Source organism: Haemorhous mexicanus, chromosome Z, assembly GCF_027477595.1.
Source record: "Haemorhous mexicanus isolate bHaeMex1 chromosome Z, bHaeMex1.pri, whole genome shotgun sequence".
In the NCBI taxonomy this organism is placed as follows: Eukaryota; Metazoa; Chordata; class Aves; order Passeriformes; family Fringillidae; genus Haemorhous; species Haemorhous mexicanus.
The window spans coordinates 72420206-72443594 of record NC_082381.1 but is presented as its reverse complement, the minus strand read 5'-3'; the positions used below and the strand labels follow the sequence as shown (position 1 = coordinate 72443594).

The following is a 23389-nucleotide window of genomic DNA, read 5'->3' as shown; positions in this document are numbered from 1 at the left end:
ATCTGTTCATTTGTTAATTGAATGTTAAGAGAGAAAGTGTGTATGTGCATGTAGCTTTGATAGCCATGCAGAGGGAGGGTTTCAGTTATCTTTCTGTTAGTTTGCGGGTGTAGTAGTAGTTAATTATAGTATTTTATTTCCTTTCTTAATTTCCCTGTTCCACTTGGCATGCCTAGATCTTTATTCTGTCATTCCAGCATTGATGTTTAATAGGAAAATGGAGCTGAAGAACATTTTTCATAGTTCTTGGACAGTTTCAGGTTAGGCACCATACTGGGCATTAGAATTTTGTAATCCTGTCAGCTGCAATTAAAAACAAAGGACAGAATTGGCTACTTAGACTAAGGAAGAAAGTGTCCTGTGGGTGAGAATGGATGGCTTACTTATTTTTAAAATTGGCAGGTAAAAATAAGGAGCACTTTCCTGAGTTGTTTCTCAAGTCCCAGTGCAGTGTGATTTCCAGGCCACTTATGAGCCTTCAAAAACAGCATGCAAGAGGATGAGTTGGTAGAGAGGAAAAAGAGATTTTTTTATAATAGGTTCTTTGGGTTTTTTTGCTGGTGATAATATCAGAATAAAAGAATGAATCATACTGTTTAGAATAAAAACTGATTTGCTTAAATAAGGCATAAAAATATTGGAGGAAGAAAATACTGACTTTCAACTAATAAATCAGAGCCTAAAACAAGTTAGGAGGACCATCTTCTAACAACTCTTCTCTTATTGAAACATATCTCTTTAGAAGATATCTTTGAGCAATCTTATTTTTGTAGGAGGAGATAAAAAGCAGTGGTAGACACTGTAGTGGTAGACCTTTCTACAACATTGCAAGTTTTGATGTGGCTTCTGTGCAAACCTAGGTCAGTTATTCCTGGATAATTGGGTGCCAGCCTTTTCCAGTTTCACAAGCTTGTTTATTTTAAGAAAATAACACTGGTATTTAATTCAGTGGACAAATTTACAGATTTCTAGCTTTCCAGAGAATGGGTTATTGTAAGTAAAAAAATTAGTACTAGAAGTGGTCACAAAATATTAGTCATGGAGATCTGAAAGTGAAACACTGATTCCTCAATCTTTGTGAAGCTATTAATTTTAATGAGATTTTCCTTTTCGTTATAGGAGTCAATAATTTGGAAGCACAGTACAACAAAATTGTAATTCCCAATGAAGAAAATGTGGTGATATACTACAGAATCCGCCAGCAGCTTGCAAAACTGGGTAAAGATATTGAAGAGTATATTCACAAACCAAAGTACTGCTTGCCCTTTCTACAGCCAGGAAGACTGGTAAAGGTAATTTGATTTCTCTTTTGTTTTGTTTTTCATTTTGACCTATTTGTGAAATCTGCAAGGTTCATTTGTGTCTGCCAGTTTACTGTCTCGAAAAATTACATATGTCACACTAAGCACCAATTTTTACTTGTGTTTCTTTGCTAAACATTCAGTAATGCATTAAAATAAATACTGTTTTCATGATGAATAGTAGTCCACAACTGCTGCTGTCAATATGAAAAATACAATATGTTGTGCTTGCTGGGATTTTGTTATATATGCTATGTTATAACATCTTGCAATATTTCCAGGTGAAGAATGAAGGTGATGACTACGGATGGGGAGTGGTTGTTAATTTCTCTAAGAAATCAAATGTTAAGGTAAAATACACATTCTCTCCATTACCAAAATATATACCTGACTGTGTTTTCTGAAAATAAGATAAAACTCCTATTTCTTTATAGTTCTCAAAGGCAAAAAAATTTCCTTTTACCCCAAATTTACAAAAAGCTCTGAACTTGCTGAAGTGAAAATGTAAAGATATAAAGCTATAGAGTGTGAAGAAAACTCTGAACACTCTGGTGTTCAGTTTTTAACTTTTAACTTATTTGTGGAGGAAATGCTTGATTTTACATAGCATTGAAAATGTTTCAAGCTAAGGGTTTTTTTGAGACATTGCCAGTGCTAATTTAAGCTGTTCATGAGAAAGGTACTTCAGTGTTTTCTCTCAGAAAATCTGTAGAAGCCCTAAGAGAAGGCTGAGAGCAGTAGGAGACTGACATTTAGCTCTATGAAGAAGGTTATCTTAAACTGGCAGATTGTGCTTTGAGTTCTAAATTAGGACATGAGACATGGAATTGCTTGTCCTCTGAGATGTTGCCGTAGAGTTGGAAAATTAAAATACAAAGAGAGCAAAACAATAAAAATGGATCTGAGGACATTTGGAAGAAAAAACAAAGGGCAGTGATGCAATAGAAGCCAGACTTCCAGAAATGCATTTTCGTAGTTGGTTTCTGTGTAACCCTTAGATGATGTGTTGGTCTCCCTTTCAGAAATGTTTTGACCAGCTACTCTGCTCCGCAAATGAAAACCTAAGTTACAGCCATATTCTTCTGTGATAGCATTTTGGCTGTAATTTTAGCAGAGTATTGGCTTATTTGCTAGGTCTAAATGCAAAGTTGTGTCTGTTAAGTTCTGGTGGTGCCTGTATTGTGGCACCTTTTGGTGCTTTTCTAATATATATTCATTAAAGAGGAAATGAGAAAAATGTGTTCATACAGAACTTATTAAAAGAGATTCTGTTTTGTTCTCCATCTTCTTTTTGAAAGTCATATTTCTTTCTTTTTTCAAGTTGAAAAACTGGGCTGTTAGTGCTGTTGCTTAAATCTTTGGTTGTGGATTGCTTTTCTCATAGAGACAGACAGCAATAAACCAGATTGAGATTGTCCCCTAGTCCCAGCTTTCTCTTTGAAAATGCATGCTTCTGTGTCACTTGGAGGCATTTCTTCTATCTGTGTCATATTTTATTCACGTATATATTTGCCTTCCCTATCTGGCCTGTCTCACTGTTGTACAAACCTTTGGGCTTGAATATTAACTTTGAAATTACGGACTATTTTGCAAGAGATGGATGTGGCTCCAGCAGCACTTTTTTAATTAAGTTGTTCTAGCAGCTGGGTTGAATTTTTCCTTCAGAGTGTGTGGAAAGAATGACAAAAGGTGCTGGAAATTAAGGAACAAACTTTAAGCTGTATGACTTTTAAAGTCAGTATGAAAAGACTGTGAGCAGAGGCAAAACAAATTACTTTAAGAAGTTGTTGTTTACCCATTTTAGTGTCTGTTCAATGGTTTTTTGTACAGAGACACAGATGTCATTCCCCATTACTATTTAAAGTATACAAGTATACTTATTTAGGACTGGAAAGATGTTACTTATGCTGTATCTTTAGACCTTCATCCCCTCTAAGCAGAGCAGTTCTTTGGGTTTACTTTTAGGAATTATGTTGAATTCAGACTATGTTGCTAGTTTAGTTGCAGACTTTTCTTTGCTATATCATAGTTCCTAAATCCTTTTTCTAATGATAAATCTGTGCAATTAATAATGAATTTCAGGTTATAGTATGTCTGTATTTTACATAATACTCCTTGTTCTTTTGACTGTGAAAGCAAATGCATGAGCCATGTCAATTATGTTTATTATTAATTATGTGTAGATGCTTTTCCAACATAATTAGACAAATCAGTGTTCCATGAAACTGTCAATACAAAGAGCACTACTGTTGTTCAGAATAGAATTTGTCTCAAGCAGGGATGCTTGCTATATATTCTACATTATAGTAGGCAGCACAATAATTATGTCCTTTGGAATTCATAAAACCCATAAAAGTTTTTGAGTGAGAAATTTTATTCACTGGATTGTGCCAGCAGTAAGCTAATGATACTGTTGTGCTGTTGATAGTCAGTATTGTTTCATCCCTGATTCTAGACATGAAATTTTTTTCTCTTTAAAATTATTGATAACAAAATTTGAGATGCTGCAATTCTCTCTTCCCTGTTTAGATTATTATAATCCTTATATATTTATAATGTTTACTACATAGACAACTCTTTTAGTGCTGTGTCATGGTCATTGAATTTTCAGTAAGTTTGATATTACTTATCTGGGACTCTGAATTGGTTATTTGTTCTACCCTTCTTGGTTCCGGGGCATGATCATCTTTCTTATTTTAGTTTGTTTCTGAACACTTGAAGTAAGAGCTGTTTCAGGGCAAATATAAAATCCTAATAATTCAAATAATTCTGCAGTCCTCTGCTCAGAAGGGCTTAATTTTGTCCTTGAAGCATGTGAATTGATGCAGCATGAATTAAAGAATCATTTGAACTTGATATGACAGAGAAGTCTGTGGCTAACAGGTGTTTTAAGGATTCTAGTCTTCTTTTAATCTTGCATATAGAAACATGTCCATTGCTGTTCTAGGGTGTAGTTGTTTTTAGTACCAATACTGTTGTAAGAAATGCATGGAAGGAAACAGTACACGTTAAAAAAGCAGTTGTAGATTGAGTAATGTCTAGTCAGCATTTTCTAAAAGATGTTTGTGTATCTAAACTTAAATAGAGTAATATTAGCAGCAGATGTTAATGATTTTTATACTTCTGCTTTACTAATAAGTTTACAATACAATCATGGGTAGAAATATTTTTTCCTCTTGTAATTTTCTAGACATCTCTAGATGTCTAGAATGTAGCACACTTGTGCAGCTATGAGTTTAGTCTCTACTTCATTCAAGTCAACATTGTGCATTCCCTGGCTTTGGCTGGATACTGATCTGGTACATGTGGGTATTTTATAATTCTAATTCAGAGGGTGGCAGTGGTTTGGATCTCCTACATTGCTGTGAGTGCTTTCTGCAAATCTTGTATATGATTCCGAGGAACAGTTTCTTCCTCAGCACATAATTGGCATTTCTTGAAGAAATAATTTAGCTTGTACACCAGGACAGGATAACCCTGTTTTTCTCTTTAGTTTATGGTGGCACTTTTTCATAGCACTTCTGAGAATATCTTAAAAATGCTAGCTGGTATGCAGTGAAATGAAATAGTATGTTGTAGATTTGTAATGAAAAATATTGCCCAGTAAAAAGGAACTGAGTTAAGATGGGATTTTGAAAATAATGGTTTTTCTTTTGTATTTGGAAGCAGAAAGCTTAAACATGGTATTTTAAAAGGTGATGTCTGCCTCTTGTGTTAGGCCTATAACTTACTTCTGTTCAAAGTCCTGAAAATACTTGTTTGTAGTAGGAGTGCATTTGAGCAACCCTAGTGGATGTTGATCCAGATAACTATTGCCAGTCTAAAGCTGTGTATAAAAAAGGTTATGGCCTTGTGAACAGTAGTCTTTAATCACCACATCTACATGTTTGTGTTCTTTAAATGAATGTCAGATGTTATGGGTACACTTTGGGTTGTATTAAGATGCAGCCTGCAAGACGCAGCTTTCTGCTTGCCACAGACACAAGCTGTTATGCTTAAAAGATTTTTCTGTGGTCTTTGTTGTGCATGAAAACTTGAACCTGCAAACAAAAGAGATCCCCTAAATTTTGGGTTTTCTTTTTATTTTTCAAATGCCAAGTTCAGCACTGCTAGCATGGTCCAAATATGCATTAAAGTTTTAAAACATACTGGCTTACTTCAAATGAGCTACATATAGAAGAAAACGCAGATGCAGCTGATACTTCAAGCAGATTTTAGGTGACTCAGGCCTAAGGGAGGACAGGGGAGGGTAATTTTTTCAAGTGTGTTTTTCTGTGGGGGGGATCTTCCAATCAGTTCACCAGAGTGTGTGTTTTGAGAATGTACTGCAACATTGAACTGATACTCTGTTAGAGACAAAGCTCATTTTGTATCTTTAATGTTGGAGGAATCGTGGTTTTTATTCATTCCTGCTTGTACTTTAAAATAACTGCTACAGACCTGTTCTTTTTCTGTACCCTCAACAGCCAAATTCCGGTGAATTGGACCCATTGTATGTAGTTGAAGTGCTCCTGCACTGCAGCAAAGACAGTTTGAAAAATTCTGCTACTGAGTCTGCAAAGCCAGCCAGACCTGATGAGAGAGGAGAGATGCAGGTTTGTTGCATGTTTTTATTCTCAGTAGTTCCTTATAAACTTTCCCAAATCTTCATTTCCAAACCGTTTGCACACTGGTAAAAGACGGACTGATGCATTTAAGGAAGAGAAAGAATCTGTACACTTAACTCTGCCTTCTTAATAAATTAAAGTAATACATTTTTAGTAGTACTGCTTGACAGATGCTTTTTTTTTTTTTTTTTTTAGCAGTATCTTGTCTCTGGGAACAGAATTCCTTTTTTATTTATGAAAGTTATTAAGGCTGGAAAAGATATTCAAGATAATTTAGTCCAACTCTTGAATGCCATATTATCACTGATGACATAGCACGAAGTGCCACATCCAGTTGTTTCTTGAATCCTTCCAGGGATGGTGACTCCACCACCTCTCTGGACAGCTCTGCAAAACTCTCATTCTAAAATTAAATTGAAGGGTTTTTTTAGTGAAAATATTTGCATTATTTAAAATTTTAAGTTTGAAACCCTGTATCAAAACAAACAGTTATACTGCCTTTGATCTGGAAATTGTAATATGTCTGCAGGTTTGTTCTCAGAAACTTTAAACCTTGGAGTTTAATGCAGTAGTGATTCTTCATGGTGTCATGATGGTTTTTGTACTTAGGAAGATGTATTTTCTGTCTTGATATTCTCTGCTGGTAGCATTCTTAGTTAAGTATATGACAATAATCTGTCTGGTTTGGATCAGAAGAGGTATTCCAGCAGGTATGACACAAGGTAATAGAAAAGCTGTTGTTTTGTTTTCAGTTGTAGTCTTTCTCCAGATGTAACTGCAATCAGAATTTTCCCATTTGGACAATTACTTCTCTTTTTTATGAATACTTTAGGTCATCAGCCACATTTTCCTGCTTTCTGATATTCCTTTACCCACTACTGTGTTCTTGAGCACTAAGTTTTCCTTTTCCCTTGAAAAGGTTTTGCTGTGGACCAGTAATAAGGGGTATGTTTTTTACTGATTTATGAGTTACTACACTGTCTTTGTAGGTTGTTCCTGTTTTGGTGCATCTTGTCTCAGCTATCAGCAGTGTCCGCCTCTACATACCAAAAGACCTGAGGCCTATTGATAATAGGCAAAGTGTGTTGAAATCTGTACAGGTAAGTTCCACTAGGCTGTGTAAGTACTCTGCCCTGCTTAGTGAGGTACTTTAACCTTAAACCCAAGGCAACTTGTTTTAAAGAAATTTGTGTAAAGTTTCTGTCACATCTTCACCCTTATTCTTTTAAAGGGTTGGCAGTCACAATGTATATCAATTGTTTTTCCTTGTCAAGTAATTTTAAACAGATTTTGAAAACTCCTGAAATGTCACATAGTTTACATTACAGCCTCCTGTGTCTCTATAATTATGCCAGCTTATTTTCATGTTACTTATCTTAAAACAAACCCCTTTTTCATCATTTTAGGAGGTACAGAAACGTTTTCCTGATGGAGTGCCCTTACTGGACCCTATTGATGACATGGGCATCAAGGACCAAGGGTTGAAAAAAGTAATCCAAAAAATAGAGGCATTTGAGCATAGGATGTATTCACATCCTCTTCACAACGATCCAAACTTGGAAACCATATACAAACTTTGTGAAAAAAAAGCACAGGTAAAGATACAAACTAAATTACTTCGTGTTTAGCTACAGAGTGGGGAGGGAGGTTGTCTTCCTACTTGCTTTTGTTTTTATTTGCCAAGCCCAAATGAACTCTTTTAGAATTACTGAATCTCACTAACAAAATGGCTGAGTTGGTGGTATGTCCTTCCTTGGTACAGATGTATGTCTGAAAAGAAAACTTCAGAGGAAATTTCCAGGAATTAGAAGGTTACAGAGGTCTTTTTCACTGCATAGACATAGCACAATGCAGTGTAGGAAAAGTCTCATAGATAATTTTAATTGATATTTTTTAATATATTTGTGCAAACCTGAGTTGAATTGATGGGGCTTATTAGCTTGAGGAGCGTACCAGAGAAATCATTGTGCTGCTGCTTCCTGAGCTGACTCTCAGCCTGAAAGCAATTGCTTATTTTGTATAGATTTGTACTGTCTTAGACTGAAATCAGTTATGCGTAAAACAAGCTCTCGTATTTCTCTGCTGCTTGAGAAAACAGGTTCTCCAGGAGCCACTTCACAGAAGTGAGGTGGTTCTGGTATGGGCAGCACAGCACGTGGTAAGACCTGATGGACTGAGCAGCTTTTTGTGAGGGTGTCTCTGTAAGGATGTAGATGGTGACTGTGATGAACTGCAAGCCACTGGAGAAGTTCTAATAGCAGAAAATTTTGCCTTTGGCTTACATTTCATTAAATAATTGGTTAGCTGAGACTTAGTACAGGTCTCAGAAGATGAGCGCTCATTTCTCAACAGAGAATTCTTTGTCATTTAGTGTGGACTGATTTGGTTTGTTTCCCACTGTGGGTAAATAGCTTAACTTCCCAAGCTTACCAGAGATTTCAGTAGTTAAATGGAGCTCATTTTTTTTACTGTTTTAAACCTTTCTCTTAGAATACTTAGGCAAGTCAACTAGTCAAGTGATATGTTCACATGCCATTGTTCTGAGGCCTTTATGTAAATTAAGCAATGTCTTTAAAACAGTTGCATCTGTTGAACCAGCAAGGTGTAATTCCTCTCCTTCTGGCCCCCCAGATTGCTATGGATATTAAAGTAGCAAAGCGAGAATTGAAGAAAGCCAGAACTGTCCTGCAAATGGATGAACTCAAATGCCGCAAGCGTGTTTTGAGAAGACTGGGATTTGCCACGTCTTCAGATGTTATTGAGATGAAAGGACGGGTTGCTTGTGAAATCAGCAGGTAACTGGCTTCTGTGCAAACCGTTCATTGTCGTGTATATACACTTTATTGTCCTTGCTAATATTAGCACGTTATGTTTATATTTTAAAGTTTTGAGAAAATTAGAAAAAGGGCTCTTCAGAGAGCCCTTCTTCTGTGTAATGAAGGTAATGTGCTGATTCAAGCAGCATAAGTAAAGTAGCAACTTAATGACAAAATACAACAGGTTTTAAAATAAAAATGTGGATATGAAAATGGCAAAACAATGGCTATTTTTGTGCCTGACTTAGGTAATAGCATGTGTTTTCATTTAATGTTGTACATTGCATGAGGGGAAGGTCTTGATTTCTGTGGTCAATGTTGACCAGGACTGTGGGTACAGTCACTCACAAATGAGTGTAGCAATGATTGTCAGCAGTTACCAAGTCACTGACAGGTTTGCAGTAGAGCAAAATTGCTTCCATAGAAATCTGTGAAGTGATGCATTTTACTATAATACATTTATCAGGTACGTATATATTGAAAAAGGTGAAAAAATCATGAATCAGATTTTTAAGTGTAACTCAGATTTTGATAGGATTTTGTATTTTTAAAATCACGTTGACTGCTGTACTCCTTGTCTTACAGGAGTAAGTTTATTTGATAGCTAATTGCCTTACAAAATCTGATAGCAAGGGGGGAAGCTGAATCTGAGTTTTATCTACTTCCTGACTGTCTGGAACTGTTTGAGTTACATGTCTCTTTTTTTCAAAAAATCATGCATTGTTTTTCCCCCATCCTGTGTATTTTTTTATTAACTCTATAAATAGAGGTGTTTTATGCAAATAAGTATGGACTTTGTACCTGCATCATGTAATTACTTTTATAATTATTAAGTCTTTATTCTTCAAGTAAATTGAAGCAAGTTTGTTCCTTTCTTCAGTATTTTGGAAATATCCAGTTGAATTTTTTTCTAAGCAGCAACAGTACTAGTTTTAGTCCTTTTCTGAAGTTACCTAAACTCCATGGTTCTTTCTGATCTCTTGAAACTGACTAATTCAGATATTCATATTAACTCATATGATCTGTCAGGAGAGGTTTTTTGTAGTCCAGTAAGTGCTTTTAGTTTCTTTAAAATACTGTTGCAGTCTCTTAATCATTAGCATGCCCCTTAAAAAGCTAATACACTTGTTTGTGTGTGTGTGTGTGTTTTGTGTCCCTGATAGTAAAATTGAGATGCTGTTTTTTTAATCCATATCCAGTTGCTTCACAAAACAGATTAATAGTTCTTCATTTAAAAATTATATATTAGTAAGTCTTTCCCCTAAGCTTCGTTCTCTTTTATTTTAGTGCTGATGAACTACTCCTGACGGAAATGATGTTCAATGGTCTCTTCAATGATTTGTCTGCAGAGCAGGCAACCGCACTACTCAGCTGTTTTGTGTTTCAAGAGAATGTGAGTTACTTCTTCAAGAATTCTAGACATTCCTGTCTTCTAACAATACTGGTTTTAATTCAATTGCAGAAATCGGTCATAACAGTATAAGCCATTGCACGTTTTTGATCGCTTCCTAAGGTGTGTGACATGAACTCCATTGAACTTAGCAAAAACATTTCAGCTTCAATGCTGAAGTCTCTTTCCTCAAGAGAGACACTCCAAAGGTTGTGTTAAATTGCAGCGTTCCTCTTGCAATGAAGCAGTATTGATAGTCAGCATATGTGCTGCTACTAATACACACACACCCCTCCATATAATTGAAAATTAGAATGATTATCTCCTGAAGATGCTCAGCAATAACTGCACCCTGCACTCTGGCACGAGTTTATATTTAATCTTCAGACTGACCATTTACATTACATGGTCAGTACCCTTGACCACTGATTGAATTAGGAGTACCATATGGAATTGATACCTAAAAGGCTGTTAAAATCAGACCATATGTTTTTAAAAGCGTGGGCATTTAATACCAGATGTTATTGTTTTCCCATCTGCAAGCTGTATACAACGTTAATATCACCCCAGAAAATTAGTAAAAGATAAACTTCCATATGAAATATTTTTGCAAGTCGGTAGCAAGATGTAACACTCACGTTGAATCTAAATATGGAAGAAAACACTAGCAGCAGATGCTAATGCATTCCATTTGTTAGTAGAAGGGAAACCAAGGTAAGCCATTGTTAATTAGAATATTGCGATTCACTCAACAATAGTACCTGAGTCTAAACAGCTAGGGCATAAAGATATTCCTGTATTTTGAAAAGCCACATTTTCATATATTGCCACTGATGCTTAAGTTATTAAAAACATTTTGTATCCTTAAAGAAAAGCTTGTAACTGTCAAAATAGTTAATGGCAGTTCATTCATCAGTTCAAAACTATGATACAGCTAAATAGAGGGAATTTTGGAAGTATCCAGAAAGCAGGTGCTGCTTTTCATAATGTTGGTATACTATACAGAAAGATTTTGTTTTCTGATCTAGTTTGAGGAACAAACATTCGAGGAATTCAGTAATTTTAGTATTTGGCACTAAACACGTCTTGAGAATTTATTGGAATAATGTAGAGTGGCAGTATAATGCATGGAACTTCTGGTTTTGCATTTCATTTGGTATAGAGCAAATGTATGGGAGCACTTCTGATTGTTTAATATCTTCTTTTTCAGTCCAGTGAAATGCCAAAATTGACTGAACAGTTGGCTGGACCACTTCGGCAAATGCAGGTAATTAGAAATCTGTCTGAGCTCAGGGTTAATGTTAACATGAACAAAGCTCATGAGTAATGTGTAATAAGTGTAAAGACCTAATTTTGTTCTCATCAGCGAATTTAGCTGGCACTGCGTGTGATTTTGCAATGTGTAATTAATAATATGTTATATGGTTTGAAAGAAATCTCTATGCTAATTTAGGACGTGCCTCTAAAAGTTTTATAAGCTTGCTTGCTACACTGTAGATTCTTAGTGTAGGCAGACTTCATGTAAACAGTGGTTTAGTTTCTCATTATGAGTAATTTCACGCTAAAAAGAAAACCTCATCCTGTAATGCAGTACCTAATAATATGCATGTATTTTTGTCAGTTAAATTCTTACTGTGCTTAAGTATAATATAAATATTTTATTTTAAAGGAGTGTGCAAAAAGAATCGCCAAGGTGTCAGCAGAAGCAAAACTGGAAACTGATGAAGAAAATTACTTGAATTCTTTCAGACCCAACCTAATGGATGTTGTGTATACATGGGCAAATGGAGCTAACTTTGCTCACATCTGCAAAATGACAGATGTCTTTGAAGGTAGGCTAATCAGTTGTTCTTTAGAAGGTATGAGTTGGTAATCCTACAACAGGGAATGGTCCTACTGAATAACCTTACCATAAACTCAAATGTATTCAAGCATCTGTATGGCCAAGATGAACTGGGAAAAAATTTACTATACTGTTGATGATTCAGAATCTAGAATCCATTTTTAAAGGGATATATCTGTATTCTAAAATCTTTTTATAAAACTCAGAAATTCTAAGCATTACAACAAAAGGTAATGCTTACTTTTTCTAGTTAAAGGGAAAAAAAACATGTTCCAAATGCTTGTCATCAGGAAGGACAGGTCTTGCATTTGTCCTCATTATAGTTGAGTTTTTTATTTATTTGGTATAACCAGTTCTTCCTGCTGACTTAATGATGACAGAAGTGAGAAGTGGTAACTAAGTCTCTCTTTTGAATAGTTTTGCACAGCAGTACAGTGGAGATAGTTGCAAAGCCTAGATATGTGTTAGGTGGATTAATTTGGTTCCCAAAACTGGAGTACTAGACACTGCCCCTTGAGGAACAATACTTTGTTTTCACTTTTACAAGTGTGGTGATTCACAGGCCTGGTATTTTGTAAAAACAAACCATCCAAAGGGTTGTCAAACAAGAATGGTCAACAGTAAAGGTCAAGCCAGAATGAAAAACCAGCCTGTTGGAAGTTGTGAAGAGTAGGATGGATGCACCACTCTTAGTAGTCTTCCTTTTTGAAGTTGCTACTGTCACTGTTGCCTCCCTCAAATGCTGTTTTCTTCTTTGCAAAAGTTTGCAGATTCTCTTATAACAAGGGAATTCATGCACATAATACGTGCATGTAATCCAATGCATAGACTCAGGAACTTTATAAAGAAAGTTGCTTTTGAGCAATGCAAATCCTGGCAGTCTTTGCTTCTGTAGTCATCAGATTCCTCCTATTTCAATGAGTATCTGAGCCTTGCATTTGCTATGGAGGCACCCTGGTTATGTGGTACATCAAAGCAGCTGGCTTATGTTTTACACTTCAATGTTCAGAATACACTGGGCATAATGTTTTCCATTTACCATATTTGTACTAAGACAGTCAGCTTTGTTCTACTCAAGAGTTCCAGCTTCCTCAAAATTAGGTCTTAGTGGCCTGTTTTGAGGTCATCTCTTGTAACAGGGGTCAGTGCCTGATTATTCCCTTAACTTTCAGTAGGTTGGTTTTCTGTGCTTTATCCAAAAGGAAGGGAAGCACTTCAGACATCCATTGGTTATGTGTGCCTTAAATGGACTGTGGTGTTCCTAAATCCCAGAGTAGTTTTCCTTGGTTATCCAAGTAACTGTAGTGATTTCAAAAAAAATTAGAATACATAATAAGCCTGAGTGCTCCAAGAACAAGTGTGTTTGCCACAAAGTGGAGTAGCATTGACTTGCTTATGAAAATACCTTGTGAGGCTGAAGTATGTGTTGGGAAGAAATAAAAATAAGAGCAGCTTTTTAAAGCCATTAGGAAAGGATGCTGAGTTAAATATCCTGTTAACTGCAGACCAACTCTTCCTTTATGGAAGTATAAACAATAATAATTAATTTTAAAATTGTAGTATTCTTTTTCTTGCACAAAAAACTATTTGTGCAACAAGCACACTATGCTGCCTGTAAACGAGTACTCCCTGGAATGGCTGTTGAGGTTGACCTTGTAAATGGAGATGAGCAGGATCTTGGACAGCTGAGCCAGCCCCTGCCACAGTGCAGCACAGCCGTGCTGGGGCAGCTGCCCTCAGGTCACTTGTGTTGGTGTGTGCTCTGTGCTAGTAGGCTGTGGGTGGGTATTTCCATCTCGTGTCATTGCAACAGGTTTTACAAACTGCTGCTCTTACACAAACTTACATGGCCTGGCGAGCCCCTATGAATGCTTTTTAGAAGAGAAGCATTACTTTATCATGTCTCACTTTCCCAAGAGCTTTGAACTATGTTCTTTTCATATTGTTTTTTTCCCCCCAGATATTATACTGTAAGGGGCTTATAGAATAGAAAGGTTGTAGAGACCAAACCCCCTCCAGTGAGCAGACATCTTCCCCTAAATTTGGTTGCTTAGAGCCCCATCCAATATGACCTTGAGTGTTTCCATGTATTGAAAGGTCACAATAAGGTCTCCCTGGAGCCTTCTCTTCTCTAGGCTGAACAACCCCAACTCTCAGCCTGTCCTCAAAGGAGATCTGTTCCATCTCTGATCATCTTGGTGGCCCTCCTCTGGACTCGCTCCAACAGGTTGATGTCCTTCCTGTGCTGGGGACCCCAGAGCTGGATGCAGCACTGCAGGTGGGGTCTCATGAGAGCAGAGGGGCAATCACCTCTCTTGCCCTGCTGGCCACACTGCTTTGGATATAATTGGCTTTCTGGGCTGCAGATGCACATTGACGGGTCATATAGAGCCTGTCATCCAGCAGCACCCCCAAGTCCCTCTCATCAGGGCTGCCCTCAAGCCCTTCATCCCATATTTACCCATTAACAGTTGTTCTGCCTACAGTAATTTTGACTGCCGGAGATGCTGCTGGAGGAGATGACCAAACAGCATGCTGTTTGCTTGTGGCCAGAAGAGCAGAAGCGTTTAAGATTTGTTTTGTGAAATTTGTAGCAGTGACTTGAGCTGAGCTGTGAGGAAAGTTCAAAAAGGAGATAAATGCATAATAAATCACAAGTGGGTGTTGGGTTGCAGTGTAGGAGCTGTGGCAAGATGTTTGTGTGCATTATTGTAACCATGTAATGGTATGGTAGAAGAGTGGTCCATGGACTCTTGAGTAGCTCAGGATTAGTAAGATAGATCACTTACTGTTTTACTGCCTTTGCCAGCAAAAGAACTAAGGCTTATAAGAAACAATCCCCAAATAAACCTGTGGTAGTTCTTGAAGCAGCTAAGTTGTGAATCTCCTAATGGTCTGATTTTTGAGGAAGTCTTAACAAGTTCTTGAAAGAAAATATTGGCTAGGAATTACTCAACAGCCCAGAAAGTAGTGTGATTAGATATTAGTTAGAGACTGTAAAGACAGTAGAAAGGACAAGCATTTGGAAACAGCTTCAAGGAAATGCCTCACAGAGAAATTTACTGTGCATACAGAAACTAGGTTTGAGACATTTGGCTTCTAGAAGATAAATTGAACAGGGTTGTAGAATGAACTATTACTTTGACAAGACCAATTACATTATGTGGCACAACGTTGTCCTTGCTCTTTCTTACAGGTAGCATAATTCGTTGCATGAGGCGTCTAGAAGAGCTGCTTCGGCAGATGTGCCAGGCTGCAAAAGCCATTGGGAACACAGAACTGGAAAATAAGTTTGCAGAGGGTATGTACTTCACTTGAACTGTACATGAAGCAATTTTAGGAAAAAAGTGATGGGGGAAGGGGCTGCACAGGTAGTGAGGACTGAAGGTGAACAGTTTTGTAAAGCGAAGTTCTTGTGTTGACATCATGGTAAACAGCACCACTGCTGTTGTATTTCCAGGTAACATCTTTATTACAAAGTTTGACTTAAAGGGTGGCTAAAAATGGATGTACAATGACTTCCATTTAATAACCTGTAACATGCTTATAACTGTACTTTAAATAGTGGTTGTGTCAGTTAAGACTGTTAGATATTAATATTTTTTTCCTTCTTAATAGGGATTACAAAAATCAAGAGAGATATTGTCTTTGCTGCAAGCCTTTACCTGTAACAGCAGATGTCTTCCAGAAACTACACTGACAGGATGGAACAAATTCATCAGTGTCACATGTGGCTTCCATATCAAGTAATTCCTTTTAATGGTGTTTACTTAAACCACAGTTGATTCAACAAGGCATGTACAAACAGCAGTGTATGTAATATAACTTGTTACAGTTTTCAATAAAAATTTACAGTTGTAATAGCTTTCTTTTAAGCAAGAGCTTGAACCAACAGAAATTTAAAGTTTAGATGTACAATAACTGTGGTAGATGTTACTATATACAGGTAAAGTGAGCATCCAAGAGCAGCAGCAGTCCCTTAAAGGCAATTACTTATATTACAGAGTTAGACTTGTGAAATTGTTTTCTTTCAGAGCAGTGTAGATGATATGGGTCATTCTTCATGGTTGATGATTGCTGCCAAAGTGATTTCCATTTGTTGGAGTCTCATGTAGAGTTGTATGGGAATCTTCTTTTGGTTGAAATGTACATCCTCTCACTTTGAAGAAGTCTGACACATACACAACCTAAGTGAACAAATTAGTGTTAAGCATTAATCAGTGTTAAATTATTCCTGCACTCACAAGTCTTTGAAAGAAGGGCTCTGCAGCAGGCAAATTCTATGATCAAAGCTAATAAATAAGCTAAATCAGTTTAAAACAATAGAAAATGGCAGGGAAGTCTTGTACAAAATTCAGACATCTGTTCTTTCAGTAGCTTTTTCACTTTGCCATTGACCATTTAGCCACTGATGGTTTAAGCCAAATTCAAGGCTTGTGCTAACTGACTGCCTTACCAGGCACTATTTCAGTACAACAGCCATAGTTTGAACAGCTCTAAATGAAGGAGCAAAATGTGCTTTTTTGAGGGCCCACAATGCAGGTTTAGTTAAAATTTTTTTCTGTAATTTAGGTGGAACAGAACAGGAGACATGGTGCTTTAGCTGGACCCAGCAGCTGTAAGGCCAGCTGTACCTATGTAGTCCTTTCCTGCAGTCTTTTAAACATACCACCTCACTTCCTCACAGCTAGGAGACATCTCCCTCACTACAAGACAGGTGGTTGATCCAATTCTGCAGCTTGCTGTCTTCCACTGCTCATTTCACCAAGTCCCATAGCAGATATGCTGGGCACAGTGCTACTTGGAATGCAATAAATGAGAGCCTCACATGCTCCCTTCCCTTCCTCTATTGTGTCTTCCCCTCCCACTGCAACCTTGAGAACTGTGGAACACTTGAATGCCCATGGCAGAAGAAACAATCTCCCACTACACTGGCAGCTGGCTCATGATCCAGCATACTGCTTTAGCCACAGACCAGGGGAGTTTCAGCTTCCACTTGGTGCCAGATTCCCTCAGTTCAATTTAGTGATCTATTTGCAATTGCTGTGCTGCTATGCTCTAACCTCATCTTGCTGGTTTTGGAGAGGAACTCATCAGTTCTTTCAGATAAGAGTCTGAGGGTGGTGGTTGGTGCTAGTGTATATTTTTAAAAATAATTTCCTGACCTTTCAACTCTACTCTCTGTAATGCTACTTTCTATTCTTTCTTGTATTACCAAGCACCTTCTCAATCATCCAACATCCTTGACTAAACTTGTTTTCCTAATAAAAGTGTCTTCACCTCTTTGATCTCTGATGTTTCTTACTCTCTGTACTCTGCTTCTTAGAAAAAGGGATGGGATTATGCCAACATGTACCCCTGTAGTAACAGCTAATGCAGCCTCTTCGATTTCCCAGAGCTGCTCCAAGATTTGATCATTGATTGCAACTAGCACTCAGCTTTGTCTTGGACCCTTCTGACCTGAGAAAGCTGACAAAGCATTTATTGTGGTGGTGGTTCTTCCCAGCTAAGCCTCATCTCTTGGTAACAGAATCCTTCAGTAAGACCTCAGTTTGTTCCCACTGCTCCAGAAGTCCTATCTATGGATGAATTAGCCATTGCACTCTGGTGATACCCAGTACAATTGTCACTAAGTGCACTGGGCCTGCTGTGACAAGTTTAGGCAAGTGTCTGGTTCCTGAGATAGCTTTATACTCATCAGTACAGCTAAGCTTCACAGGTTCCTTGTTGTGAACACATTTTTAGTACTAGGAATGCACACAAGAAATGGGGAAAGGCTTTAATTTCCCATCAGACTGAAAAAACACACTGTGTAAGGTGGCAAAGGTAGACACTTTGGTGCTCTCCTTTTTCTTCAAGGCCTTTCCCCCTGTTTACCTTATAAAACTTACTTTATAAAGAACATACTTTATATAATGTTCAGTGCTATTGTACTTGAGATTTCAAATTTGGCTAGAAGCAAAAAGCTTGATTTATATAGAGAGGGCTACATGGTAGCCCTCTCTATATAAATGGTTTGCAGTTACCATTTCCATCTTAGTTATTTGAAAAGCTCTTGAGCAGAGACAATGTCATGTTGTCCAATGGCTAAAACTACCACTTATCTCATTGGGCCGGAGCCTGCCTCACTCCCCAAAGTACTATTGCTACAACCAGTTCAAGCAGTTGTTTCCCTGTTTCAGCAATTTCTGAAGCATTAGAAATACAGGTTTGCTTTCCTGTGAACACAGCCTGCAGTTCTAAGGTGCTGTTCATAAAAGCAGCATTCACACACACTCGCGCCCTCAGGAATTACTTACAATGAGCACAGCTACCACTGCACCCTGGATAAGTCCTGTTAGAACATCACTCCAGTGATGCTTGTAGTCAGAAACACGCGAGAGACCCACGTAGATAGATGCAGCAATAAGACCAAACTGTATAGTAGGACGTACAAGTCTTGCCCAGTCTCCTTTCATTCTTGCCTGAAGATAAAGCTGAAAGAAAAAGAAATTAGTTACAAAATGCAGAAAGCATAGATGCAGTAAAGTTGTGCTGGGTTTTTTCAAAGAGTTGATTGAAATTTTATTGAAATAATATTTACAGCTGTTCTAGGTGCTGTAGTTATACTCTTAAGGTTGCCAAGGCAGGGTTTGATAGTTTTGGACTTTAATTTATATATAACACCATCATATTGTTCCCTTTGTACCAAAATGAGTATTTTCAGGATAAAGATCCTGGTAATACTAGAGCCACTTAAGGCTTAAAAAGAATCCAATGGAAGTCAAACCAGTATTTTACTCCTGAAATTAACTACAGGTAAGCCTTATATACAGAATAGTTTACTATACATAGAGCTGACAAGTTTTTAAAACTTCATTCTCAATTCCAGTCACCTTTAGTATTATCAACTTTAAGCACAACATTGCAGCTGTAGCTAAGTATCAGAACTAACTTGATGTAATGATAGCATTTCTCATTTGTCACTGGTGTATTTCACTGAGCTGTGTTCCTCACCCTTTTCAGCTGCATATTAACCATGCTACCACTCTGGTGAATATTTGAAGTTCCCATGTATTTACCCTCCCCTCATGTCTGGTTTTGTTGTGTGTATATCTATGTTTTTGATGTATTATCTCCATTTTGCAGTATTTATTACTTTCCTATCTAATCTAATCCAAAACCCTGCCTTTGTTTCTTCTCTGGTCTGTCTAGGATCTGGCTGTCTACATCTGTCTAGCTCTCTAGTTTCTCCAAATACATTCTGTAAACAGAATTGCATTTATGCTGAAACTTAATTCTATGGCCAAAGAAAGCACCATAGTTACTGCATTCACTGAGAAAACAATACATTTGGAAGTTATATTTAACATTTCAAGTATATCTTCTCAGAGACACTTAGAAACTTAAGGGCAAGGACAAAACCTTAGCTGACAGTCTTGAGAAATGTAGAAACCAATGCACAAGCATCAGGCACCAAGGCAGCACTCCTGGTAAAACCCTCCACTGCCAACTTCAAAAGCCATGGCTAACTTTGAGAAGCAGAACATTTACCATGTAAATACAGGCACAGAGAAGACACTGTAGATGCAGAGGTGATACTTTCCAAAGTTAAACATTTGGGGAATGTTTCTCTTAGTAACTTACATCATAATTTTGGCATGCTGACATTTTCAGCTATAAATGGAGCATCAAAAACATCAACCCTATCCATAAACAGTTTTCTTTAATAGCAAGATCAGGGCAGAATCAGACTCTAAAGAAACTACACCTAAGACTAAACTGAAAAATAATTTTCCCCCTTCAAACTGGTGGGCACTGCGTATTTCTGTGGGCCTCAAACTCACCACTAGGGAAAATACAGCCACTTCAAAAATTACCTGTCACACCAAGTTCTTTTAACAAAAGGTGTTTTAATGGACTTAGAGTGATGCTACTTCTGGATTTATGAACAGTAGACCAGAACACTGCAAAGTGCCTGATGAAGCAGAGGAAGGTCCAAGGAGCATATACTGGTAGCCTGAAGAGTTGGCTGATGATTTGATACTGGCTGTACTTTGCTCTTTCCCTATTCCCACTAAATTTTCCTGAAGGCAGTTAAAATACCTTGCTGCAATGAAGTTTTTTTCCATAGAAACATTTTTGGAAGTTTGCAAAGGGTGTATTGCCATAGTAGGAAAAATAAGAGTTATGCAACTCTTTTACAGAGATATAAGAAAACAGGTTTCCTCATGAACACAAGAAAAAATTGGGCAAGGCATGCAAATGCCAACTTGGAAGGATGCCAGCTCAGTGCACTGAATGATCAATAAAGCAGTATTTGCTCTTATGCAGCATGTACTCACATTCTTTCTGCTTGCAAAAGCATCAAACAAAAATTTGGATTTGACATCTAAGTTAAAGCTTGATTTCTGTACTTTGAGAGTAACCTCCCATCATGGAGAAGATTAGAAGATCTGGAGCTGTTCTGTCAGCTGCAGAGCATAAGCAGCTGGCTGTAGACTTCACGATTCTAGGTGATTCTTCACACCATCAGCTCCTCTATCTGTACAGAAAATGTCCAAAGGTTTTCTTGCGCCTTCTATAGCAAATAGATTTACAGTGTTCTAAAACTAGGTGTGAGAAGGGTGAGAAATGATACCACAGATCAGTGTTAGGCTGACTGATCACTGCTGTGCTTAATTTCAGAAATAGCAGCTGTGATTCTGGTTACAATTGGGTTTGGGTTTTGGGGTTTTTTTGTTAAGCTGAAAGGAATTGCTTATTAACCAGCTGCTGCAATAGCAAATACCATGTTGTTTTTAAGCAGGTAGCTTCAAACTGACGCTGCTTTTAACAGGCTCTGAATTGTGCTACCTTTCCAAGCTTCTTCCCACTACTGTGACTTGCTCTTAGAAAGACAACAGCAACATGTCTGGCTGCAGCAGGCCATCAGGTCCATGCAAGAAAATACAGCAGCCAAGGAGAGGAGGAGCTTTTGCCGATGATTCATTAAATGTAAATCAAGGTTAATATTAGAAGTATTCCAAATTTTCCTTTATATAGTATTAGCCCTTATATGCACAATATGGAGATGTCTTAGCTCCACACTGCATTAACTCCTGCTACTATTTTGACCCTGTTGACTAACAGAGTGCAATGGCTTCATGCTATTTACAGAACCTCCTCCTTTATGGCATACCTCAGGTTCCTTTGCTCCTCTTTGAAGTCATAGGATAGCCTTAGAGAAAGAAACCAGAAGCAAATCCCTGTATCCCCACCCAAGCCTCTTTTCTAGAAAGGAATAAGTATATAAGTAACACTTGTGATCTAGAGAAGCCACAGGAACTTTAGGAAATCTCATCTGATAATACTATTGAAATGCCTTCTACCAGCATTTCACATATTGCTGAGAACAAATTTGTGAGCCTATGAACACAGCAGAAGCTGCTCTGGTAGTAACCCACTCCTGTCAACATTTTGACCATGCCAGCTTCCCTCCACACTGTTCTGAGCATTCTGATCCTTCAGGAGTTGTCTTTTAGCTATGCTCTATTGCTCTCCACTCCCCCATCTTGCTGCTTCTTGTGCTTGCTTTGTTCGTTCCTTTTAAAAGTGCAAAGAGATTTCACAAGACTTCTTTGTAATTGGATTAAATAATCTTCAGGGTTTTTTCCCTACTAGTTTACTCCATAATGAAAATATGTCCTCTATGCCACACACATCCTGAACACAAATTTCTTCTTAATCTATGGTCTAGTACTTCATTTCTAAAAATACAGACAAGCAATGAAGAGAAACTCACAGCTACTTTGTGGCTTCTTGCAAGAAGCCACAGACATGAATGGAAGGGTCTCTGCAACCGGAGAATTATTTGCTACTCCACATTTCTAGCATGGCTTTTGAGCATTTGCTCTTTAAACAGAGCAGTATTAATTTACATAAACACATGCCTACCTAATTTGGAAGTACAGCAACTTGTGCTTCCTACACGGACTTCTGGAGGTGCAACCATGTGCCTTCACAAGGAAACTTCCTAACAGCTAATATAATACTTATTCACTTTAAGGGCACAAAATTCTTTTAAATCTTCCAAAACCTACTCAGGTCACCAACCAAGATCATATTTCAGATATTTAGGTTCAATACCTAAAACTCCTTGGTCATTTTTCATTTAATACCTTCTCTTATTTTTTCCAAACCCCAATTATACAGAAATTCTGCACTGCAAAATAATTTTGCCTATTAAGGTATGGGAAATCCTCCTGCACTTGTTCAAGAATGGAAGTCAAAAGGAAGAAATTTGGAGAGGGGAGGGATTGAGGTGGTGTTCCCCAACCTGGTAACAGTACTACTTGTACCAATTGATTTGTTCTGATACTTTTCAGAAATAGATTTTCTCCTGATACCCAAAGGCCCCAGTAACTGCATTTCCTACAGGGGTCCTGTCCTAAAGAAAAGAAACAAGGCACATCTTCCCTTTAGAGATGTACCTATTTTCACTCATTTCTGTCTCTCCAACCCTAACGGAATCACAGCACCATTAACTTAAGAGCTGAACAGTGAGAAAACAGTTTCCAAGAGAGAAAACTCCCCTGTGACACAGAGAAATGAAAACACTTCTCAGTTTGTCCAAGTACAAGTAGTAAGACTCTGGAGACAAAACAAAGCTGCAGAAAATCAATTTTCGTTAAATAAATCTCTACTTTGAGAGACCTTAGTAGCTGATACAAGTTTTAGAAGCGAGCAAGTAAATGGCATTTACTTTACTTAGCTTAGCATTTACTATTAGTCATGTCTGTCTTTGGTTTATGGTATCTGCCTGAGCAGTACAGAAGAGCCCTATGGCATTACTGTTCTAGGAGGCACAAAATACTGCTGTGGTTACAGTTAGTATTTGGATCCATTACTGGCTACTGTTATGAAAGCTCATACTTCAAAGCAAGTCTGCTGACCCAAAAAGTCCCAAGAGCCACAAACCATAGGGATTCTTCCCAAACCAAGAAACTCTGATTTAGGAATGTTTAAGCACACTCAAGTCCATATACACAAGTATGGGGTTTGCTTTGGGATTTCAGAGGTGAAGGGAGTAGATATGGAGCTACTCTGTATAGGTGGTTTTATTAATGAGGCAGGGGTGGAAGGAAGTGAAAGCACAGGAGGCACCAATGTTTTGAAGTCTTCACAAAAACAGCCTTTGCATAACTAATATGAAAAGATGGGGCAAAATTTTTCAGGAGGCCTGGGATTAGGCATTAACAGCTGAGAATCCAGGCACATTTATAAAATAGGAAAACTTCATTTTTACATATATCCCAAGGACATCCTTACAGGAGACAATATCCCCTTGCCTAAGACTGTGAAGTCTTCCATTAGGAAGCTGGGAAGATGCATAGAGTGCCAAAGCAACTATTCACTCTCCAACTCCATCAGTAAATATACACTGCAGCCTTTCCTTGAGGGGAGGGCAGTGC

General features: G+C 37.7%; 2 protein-coding genes across 2 annotated transcripts in view; one reads left to right on the top strand and one right to left on the bottom strand.

Moving 5' to 3' along the window:
- MTREX (Mtr4 exosome RNA helicase) overlaps nt 1–15818 on the top strand; it is a 40615-nt gene extending 24797 nt beyond the window's left edge. The window contains exons 17-27 of the mRNA XM_059836783.1: nt 1120–1292; nt 1583–1651; nt 5768–5896; nt 6898–7008; nt 7315–7503; nt 8540–8703; nt 10012–10117; nt 11325–11381; nt 11784–11946; nt 15154–15258; nt 15576–15818. Coding sequence (XP_059692766.1) covers nt 1120–1292; nt 1583–1651; nt 5768–5896; nt 6898–7008; nt 7315–7503; nt 8540–8703; nt 10012–10117; nt 11325–11381; nt 11784–11946; nt 15154–15258; nt 15576–15628 — 1319 coding nt within the window. The 3' untranslated portion in view covers nt 15629–15818. The remainder of the gene's footprint in view (nt 1–1119; nt 1293–1582; nt 1652–5767; nt 5897–6897; nt 7009–7314; nt 7504–8539; nt 8704–10011; nt 10118–11324; nt 11382–11783; nt 11947–15153; nt 15259–15575) is intronic.
- Nucleotides 15693–23389, bottom strand: part of PLPP1 (phospholipid phosphatase 1) — a 63124-nt gene continuing 55427 nt past the window's right edge. Inside the window, exons 5-6 of the mRNA XM_059836784.1 lie at nt 18257–18433; nt 15693–16144 (exon numbers count right to left, since the gene is read on the bottom strand). Of these exons, the coding sequence (XP_059692767.1) occupies nt 16019–16144; nt 18257–18433 (303 nt within the window). The 3' untranslated portion in view covers nt 15693–16018. The remainder of the gene's footprint in view (nt 16145–18256; nt 18434–23389) is intronic.